The sequence below is a fragment of the Gymnoscopelus microlampas genome, assembly GCF_963454915.1.
Source record: "Gymnoscopelus microlampas genome assembly, chromosome: 3".
In the NCBI taxonomy this organism is placed as follows: Eukaryota; Metazoa; Chordata; class Actinopteri; order Myctophiformes; family Myctophidae; genus Gymnoscopelus; species Gymnoscopelus microlampas.
In genome coordinates, this window is record NC_139940.1 from 10,279,968 (window position 1) to 10,289,048 (window position 9,081).

Below are 9,081 nucleotides of genomic sequence, written 5' to 3' on the forward strand. Positions count from 1 at the left end.
ATCATACAGTCGAGGTCCAATAATCCCTTTGTTTAGTCTGTTTCAACGTTGGTTTAAAACCTTGTATTGTTTAAAGAATGGTTTTAAAGGGATACTGTATAAACAAGGGGAAATAAAGTCAACATAAAAACTGTGAAACTCTTATTGAACTGTTTAATGACAATAAATTGTATTGACGTATACGTACAAGGTGTTCCATTTAATAAGAAAAATCTTTCTGAAAACTCTTGATATTCAACCATCTTATTTGCCACTGTATTCCACTCATAACTTTTTTCCCCACAATCTGTTTTCTCCCCCACACAAATTAATCATGTCGATTAAATTACCAATTTCCCCCACACATTGTCAGACTGTTAACCCCTACAATTGGTCATGTGGGAGGGTGTAGACAACCACGTCTCCTGCATGGTACATGCTCAGGGGAGGATGTCTTTCCCAGGTGTTTCACCCAGGCGGTCAGGGTTTTGAGTTTAGGTTTAGGCATTAAGAGGGAGTCCCACATGCTCAGAGCAAGTTCAGTCAGGAAACTCAGTGCAGTTGCTGCTGGCCAACAATTGGTCGGTGACCGTAGGTCTCAGCTCCATGCTTCGATTCTCAACCAATCACACACTCACTTCATAATGGAAGTTGCATTGCTCATTACTTGCTAGCTGTTTGCAGCTGCTTACCGCTGTCTGTTCTGCTGATGCTTTTACAACTTGCTCAACTGCTATCTTGCTGCTCTGCTGTTGCCATGCTTGCGATGAAGGCCAGGTTGTATGGTCAAATTGTTCTTAAAGTATTATTGGTAAATATTTAAAGACAAGCCTACTGTAAGCCCACCACCTTGTTTTTCTGACCATCCCCTCGCAGAGTCCGTGATTTGCCGTTCCATGCCAGCCTCCTGCCACTGCCACATAACGTAATTTGGATTTTAATGGACCCATTTCACAGCAGACATTTTCACAGGTAAACACAGGTTAAGGTAATAACTTTAATTGTGGGTGTGTTTCATATGTGTTTCTGCGAGAGGTTAACCGTACAGGAGCTGTCCATAGTGGTACGGTTACATTTAAATGAAACACACCCACAACACACGTTATGAACGTTTCTATAGAAATGCCAATTGGATGTAAGGATTGGACAAAAGAGTAAACAGCCTTGTTCAACAATGGGGCTCAGTATGGTTGGGGTGCTAGAGAATCATGCAGCTATACCTATGACAAGGTTTATGTCTTAGTTCACCATTGGATGTAGGGCCTAAAGCAAGACCTGTATAATAGTTTAGAAAAGACCAATGAATAGAATTATCAGAAGCGTAAAATTACCTTTTGAGTGCCATGTCTTATGCTTCCATTTCATGAATTTAATTGACAAGATTCAAGCCAATAATCTACAAGCAACTAAATTACATGAGGACATGAGGCATCTCACCTGACCTTTAGCCAGACCTTTAAAAGGCAGCTTGTGTTCAATAGTCTCTTAGGCTGGTGGATTGTGTCTTTAAGGTCGACTTAACCACTTAAACCCTACGTATATATTGTACTTAATTGAACGGGGTCCCCCAAGGGTCTATACTTGGTCTCCTCCTTTTTCGCCTCTTCAAATCAAAGCTACATACGAGCTCACAACGTACTGCCTTCTGACGCTTTGTGAGCTGGTAGATCTGCCATTTTTTGTCAAAATTATATTTTCATATTGACATGTGGATAAGACTCCACCAGAATAAGAAAGTTGCAAGCAGAAAAAGGAAAAATCATTACACTATGAGACAATGTTATTTTTCTTTAACTTTATTTGAACCGAATCTGCAGTTAAGTTAAATGAAGAAAAAGTGACTTGTTCTGCTCTGTACAATTTTAGGGTACTTTACTTTCTAAACATGAACCCCTTTTTTAATGCAAAAAAAAACAAATGTCATACTGTAGCTTGAAACTATACAAAAATTCAAATGTCAAGTAAATCCAAACTCTTGCGATTCAGCATCAGGGGCTAAGGGGAGGGAGCAGACTCGAGGGCAACCTAGTGGGCAGGTTGAAGGGTGTGGATTGGGGAATATCAGGCTGAATAGAAGACTCAGTAGCCGGCTTGGTGGCGAGCTTCAGCGGAGATAAAGTCAGAGGTTGGGAAGCAGGATTAATGGGTGTCGCGGAAGCTGGCTGGAGAATGAATATGGTTGGCTTCATAGCCACAGCGGATTGAGGGCTGGTGCCTGACTGGGCAGAGTTTGGTATCGCCGGCCGCAGTTCCCTCCACTTTCGCTGAGGAGGGGGTGTTGACGCAGGCTGGAGGGTCCTTAATAAGGCCGACTGGAGGGCGGCTGTCGAGACAGACTGGATGGGGCTTGGGGCTGTCTGGAGGGAGGCTGCCGACGTGGGCTGAAAGGTGAATGTAGTGGTCTGGAGAGGGGCTGTTGAGGCGGGCTGGAGGGTGAACGAGGTGGAGTTGAGAGGGACTCCCGAAGCAGACTGAAGGGTGATCGAGTTTGGCTGGAGAGAGGCTGCTGCAGCAGGTTCCAGTGTGCTTGAGACTGACTGGAAGGTGACTGTTGCGGGTGCCATAGCGCGTGTCAGTTTCAGAGGGCCTTTATATGTGGATCCCCTTGCGCCAAACTTACGCTTTGTCCTGCCAATTTTGTTTCTCAGTAGAGATTTTGGTTGGGTAACGGGGCCTTTGCGTTTTTTGTTCCCCGTGTCAAGTTGCATCGCCGCCTCAGTGATCATTGGTTGCATATCATTTAGAACTGTAGTCAGCTTTACACTCAGATCTTCAAGGGTGTTCTGGTCTTCTATGGCGTAAAGATTGTCAAGAATTTGCTTGTTCAAGCTGACACACTTCCTCCACGCAGCCATCTTCTTGGCGCGTTTCCGCGGGAAAGTGTTTCCACCGTCGATGACTCCTATCTCACAAGTTGCCTGTTCTCCGGGTGAAGTGGACACTGAAAATGAATTTTGATAGAGGATTGCAGTCATTTTCTTTTAAAGGAGCACATCATCCATTTCAAGCATATCTTCATATAGCTGGTCCTTACTAAAGCACAATTTGTGTTTGCTCGCGTCATGGACAGTTCAGAAACCTGCCTACGGTACCAGTGACATCGATGGGGATTCCAAGCGAACAGAAACTACAGCCTTTCTCTTCCTGGAAAGTTAGCACACTGGAATATAAACCATTGTTCTAGCATTAATAAAAATAATTTCTGAACTGTCCACAGCCCTCGTAGTGTTTTGCCAATTATTTGGGGGCCTACTTGGCTACTTACTGGCGGCCCACAGGTAGAGAACCACTGGTGTAAAGGACCTTTAACAACGCATAAACAACATTCACCTTCACAAGTGATAGGCTCTCCCACTTCATCCATTGCCATATCATCTCCTTCAACAATAACTTGTTCAATAAGGCTGCTGGCGTCCAGCGTATAGCGAGGAGCCAGATCAACTGGGGTCAGCTGTTGCCATGTCCAGCCCGGTATGAACTGGTGGGAAACAAAGCAAATGAACACTCAGAGTCAGCTGCAGCACTTCCACACATTGCGATGACTGGATAGATTAATTATAAAGTCAAGTGGCTATCCAAAAATAAATGCCTTATACATATATATTATTAGGCCTGCCATAATTATTACATTAATCGCCTGATCATAATTATTTGAGCTAATCGCAGTGGATTTTGAATAATGGTTAAAACAAAATCTAAAATGTTCGAACTCGCAATGATTTGTATGACAATTAATCTTCAACTAAATGTCAAGCTCGTGACAGCCAGCCCTATATATTACCTCTCCTTCCAATGTATGTCCAACATGTGCACTGGGGTTTGTGATTATGTAGATGTTCTCCCACACAACTGGATCCCTCCTCAGGGCGGTTCTGAGCGCCTTAGCCGTTATCTTTTTTGCTCTGTCCGTGTTGTTCTCCAGCTAAGATAAAAAAGCGACAAATACATTGCGTGGTCAAAAAAACAAACCATATCAGCTTCATCTAAAACATAAAGTACTTATTAACCATAATATAGATCATATCAGTGAAAGCACAGACATAGAGCGTACTTAAAAGTATCTCTGCACAACATTAACTGAAACGCTTTGAAGAATCTTTTTGACGGTTGTCTTATGCTGATGCACCCAGGTGCAGAGTGTCTATTTTGTTGACAGTTCAGAGACAGTTCTTTGTCATATTATCATCACATACTTATAAAAAGGTAATACTAATCGTCTCAGTGCATAACTGTAGTCCCAGGCTCTCAGAATGTGGCATACCCATTTGCTGGTACCAGTTAATTTCCCCACAGCTTTGTTTGATTGGCTCAGCAGCTGATTTGAACTGGAAACACAAGAGCAAATCAAACGAAGCTATGGGGAAATTAACTGGAACAGGAAACGGGTATGACACCTTCTGAAAACCTGGGACTTCCGTTATGCAGAGCCTTTTCATGCGAGAAAATGGTATACTTCAGGGGTCTTCAACAGGGGGTCCTCAGAGTTACTACAGCCAAATCTATGTGTGATATGTTTTTTTTACCTTAACCACTTGAACCCTAGCATCCCTTTTCTGAGGAGAACTTTTAGCCAAAAATAGCAGATCTACAAGCTCTCAACGCCTTGTGCTGTGAGGCGTTGAGAGCTGTAGATCGGCTATTTTTGGCAAAGAGGCTATAGGTGTAGAGGGAAAAAAGAGCAGACTAAGTAAAAAAAAAACTTTAATCTGAAACACAATTTTATACAATATAGACAGGGGGTCCCTGCTTCATCTCTTTCTCAGCTAGGGGGTCCTTGGCCTGAAAACGTTGAAGACCCCTGGTCTACTTTATAACCGTGTTTGAATCTCAGGTAGCACAGAAGACTTACGGATTGCAGCTTTATAAAAGATAATGTACCAACCGCATATTTGGGGAACCTCGCTATCCTGGTGACATGTATGGATGATGGACACCCCACCTTCTTTGTGTCCTGGCCTAAAGTTCTTCGTTTTTTAAAGCGATGGCCTTCGAGCTGCAAGATAAGATGTTTCAAGGTTAGATGTTAGGCGTCACAATCTACCCTTTTTGTGCAAGAGTGTTGCACAAAATTAGCCGATCTAATCGATCAGCTATTTTTGTTATTTATTAAAAATAATACAAATAAAAAAATCTAAACAAAGAATGAATTTGTGAATGAGGCCCACTGAATATAATAAGACATGATTATATAGTGGCAGCAGATGCCAGACTGTACTTGGGTAGACAAATGTTGCTGAGAAAAAATGTGGCTCTACTGTAGATGATGCAGTCACCTGAATTAAACTCACCAGTTTCTTTGCTTTTTGCTCTCTATATCTTTGTTTCTTCATTAGAGAGAGGTCTTTCCCGTGGTGGCAAATCATCTTCTTTGACCCAATGAACACAAATGGCACCCCTGTGTATTCAATAGCCGGCGTGCCAGCTCCCCGTGCCCACTGCCAGTAAATTCGACTTTTTGTCGAGGGCTGCCATGCTGTTGAAACAAAAACAGTAAAACATCAACTTAATCATTTTTAGTGATAACTACTACTAGCCATCCTATTGTGAATCTGCAGATATAATAATTGCTATTTTTACTGTCTCAGTAACAGATCAAAGCTACAATATGCAAGTTTTGCCTTTCCCGACAGAGAGGCAATTGCAACGATAACACCTAGGATTCAAATACAGGTCTCCTACATGAGAAGACAAACAACTGCCCAGCGAGAGTGAATCCTCTTGTTGGTGAGGGGAGACATTGGACTTATGGGCTTCAGGCAATAGGTGTCCTAACCAGACATAAGGGCCTAAATGTCCGATGGAAGAGTAAGAAGACCACCTCCAGGCTCCAAGCGCAGTGTCATGGAGTACGCCTCACTCAGCTAGATGAGTGCTCCACCTACATATCTGGGTCTACTTGACAATATTTAGAGGAAGGCCCTCAAAATAACTGGAGTTGAACAGGACACTGCCAATACACAACTCTACATCGATAGCCTTAGCCACAGAAGACACGTTGCTGCCGCTACAGTCCTGTACAAAATGCACAAGGGACCTCCAGGATATGCTCCCTCCACCATGCGTCAGACGGCGAACCACCCGCCTATGCACAGCCACACCAGAAAAACGGTCTCAGCCCCCCAGGCTCCAATACACACACATTGGACAGAACCTTTCCCCACACTGCTGTCCGGGTGTGGAACAGCCTACCAAAGCATGTAGTTGATTCCATCACAGACAATGGCCTTCAAGCGTTTAAACGCAGAGTTCATAGACATCTCCTGACCAGACCACCCCTCACACTGACTGTTGAGCTGCAGTGAACCGTATGATTGGCCAATGGATACATTATCTTACTCCGCTATTGTTCACAATTGCATCAAATAAAATAAAACACTGCAGATGTGCTAGTATATTGTATTAACATACTCTGCACCACACAGATTGGTCAAACTAATGTCTACCTAAAATAAGTTGTGGGTTGCAGATTTAACAGTAAATACTGGTGTGAGCGTATTCTACATTAAGATCATCTTCTTGCTTGGGAGTTAATATGTTGATTCTTGTTTGTTTTATCATGTTAATTGTGACCGTCCCTCTCACACCCCTCACCCCAGGCCACCATGACAAACTTGATATAGAAATCACACTGTTCAACTTCAAACCAGAAGAGCTGGTAGGTAAGGTAGGCACATTTAGAGGAGCAAGTAATTCAACTTGGGATCCAGAGATCCCCAGGGTTCCAGGGGGTCTCCCAGCTTAATGATTAATAGTTAGGAACCAAATGGTCCATTTTGTACAGTTTGGGGTCCCAGAGCTTAAAAGAAAATCCATCAAATGGGGGGGTCATAATGCTCGTCAAACTAGGGGTCCATGATATTAAAAAGGTTGAGAAAGAATCACTGAGGTTAGACGTCGATGGGTTCCCAACCATGTACTCCTTTCGGAACCCTGTATCTCTTTTTTATTTGGGACAGTCATCCTAAATCAAAAACATATATAGAGGCAGGATTCTGAAGGAACCATCCTCTGGCCTGGGTTTACTTCCTCTCTATTCTCTACTAACCCGTCATGCTAAAATAATACACATTTAAACTAAATAAATGCATGAGGCGCAACTCACGTCGACACCCCTTTCCCATTTGAAAACACGTCCTTTTAGTAAAAAGAAATAAACGCCATTTTTTGGATAGGAGGAGCATCGTCGTGCAACGAAGCAACCTGCACATTATAAACACACTATAATACCCCGTCCTACATCACCACAACTAGCCCCTACGGAACCTCTCCCTCCGCTGTACGCTGTATAGCTCCGAGATGAGGTCCCTCGTTAGTTACTGCCGTCTGTTTTCGAAATGGTCGCACGTCGTCCACTTTACATGTTTCTTACCCCTTTCTGCACATCGTATCCAAAAAGTAAAGCATTTCCGCCACTCTCTCAGGTGTTTGAAGTTTTAACGCGCCATAAAAGCTATCCAACGGGTTGAAGAAAGTATTTAATTTGCCTCGGTTTTCATCCGGTTCCATAATATTTTGCATTAGAAGATGCAATTCAACATTTGACCAGTAGGGTAACCAGTAATGTTATCTCTACGGGCGCAACTCTTGCGCAATGTCTTAAAAACCATGTAACCGGATGAAAACCGAGGCAAATTAAATACTTTCTTCAACCCGTTGGATGGCTTTTATGGCGCGTTAAAACTTCAAACATCTGAGAGAGTGGCGGAAATGCTTTACTTTTTGGATACGATGTGCAAAAAGGGGTAAGAAACATGTAAAGTGGACGACGTGCGACCATTTCGAAAACAGACGGCAGTAACTAACGAGGAACCTCATCTCGGAGCTATACAGCGGAGGGAGAGGTTCCGTCGGAGCTACACCACAACATTACATTATCACTAACTATAGCGATACACTCAACAAATCAAAATCGCTATAAAGCGTGTTATTAACCTAGAATAGTCTATTAAACAACAGATGGCAGTTGGACTTATTGTAGAGAGCCAGGGCTAGCCAAGCAGGCTAAGAGATTCGCCGGTGGTATGACCGTGTCGCGCGAGCGGAAAATAGCCGATCTGCAAGCTCGCGGCGCGTCACGGAAGCGACGCGCAGCGAGCTTGTAGATCGGCTATTTTCCCCTCATCCAGCAGCCCAACAGCCCGGAGGCTAATACACGGTGCTAATGCTAATGAAAACAACACAAACCTCTGTCCTTGTAGCTCCTCTCCACGGAGTAGATGACGAAGCTGGACAGCGTCGCCTGCTCGAACAGCTTGATGTACTCGTCCACGTCGTCCATGTCGTCAAATTGTCGCGTCATGTTTGTGTTTATTTGGGGGGTTTTGGGCTGCGGTGCTGCAGTCAAATCTGTCTCATCTAACTGTTCACTGTCTGCACCTCCTCCTCCCGCCCTCCTCCAGACAGACACTGCTGCCTTCCGGCTGGCTCCTTCCTCCTCCAGGGTTGACTAGCCGTGAAAACACAACAACTGTCACCACCTAGTGGAATGGAGGGTGAGATTGTGACACTTAAAGGACGACTTCACCGATGTTCAACTTATCTTCATATAATAGGTCCTCACTAATGCTCATGATAAAACTGTACCATTTTTTCCTACTCGGTCTGTGTCTCAGAGGAGGGCTGTGGACAGTTCAGAAACCCGTCTACCAGTGACATCATCGATGGGGAATCCAAGCTAATAGAAACGGCAGGCTTTGTATTCCTGGAAAGTTGCAATGCAATAATAGAAGCCATTGTTCTCGCGTTAATAAAAATCGAAATAAAATGTTTTAAATCTTGTTGAAAAAAAAAATACTGCCTAATGATGATGTCACTGGTAGACTGGTTTCTGGACTGTCCACAGCCCTTCAATGAGACACAGACCAAGTAGAAAAAAATGGTCATGGTTTTATCATGAGTATTAGTGAGGACCTATTATATGAAGATAGGTTTAAAAGCGGTGAAGTCGTCCTTTAAAACCCCATATTATGGGTAACCGGAGTCCCTCAAGGCTCAATACTAGTGTGTTTTCTGTCATTGTGGGGAAAGCTTTTGCTGAAAATATTTTCAGCGAAAGCTTTCCCACCACCACAATACCGATGCAGCCGGGGTTTAAGTGGTTAA

The 9,081-nt window shown here is 43.6% G+C and overlaps 1 protein-coding gene across 1 annotated transcript; it reads right to left on the bottom strand.

Annotated features, from left to right (window-relative positions):
- Positions 1 to 1,759: 1,759 nt before the first annotated feature.
- On the bottom strand, positions 1,760 to 8,366 carry LOC311041676 (uncharacterized protein). The gene is made up of 6 exons (XM_084052158.1): positions 8,164 to 8,366; positions 5,268 to 5,452; positions 4,862 to 4,972; positions 3,761 to 3,901; positions 3,310 to 3,457; positions 1,760 to 2,920 (listed from the first exon to the last, which is right to left on the bottom strand). The coding sequence occupies exons 1-6, from the start codon at positions 8,276 to 8,278 to the stop codon at positions 1,968 to 1,970; spliced, it is 1,653 nt and encodes a 550-aa protein (XP_083908284.1). The 5' UTR covers positions 8,279 to 8,366; the 3' UTR covers positions 1,760 to 1,967.
- Between the last annotated feature and the right edge of the window lie 715 nt (positions 8,367 to 9,081).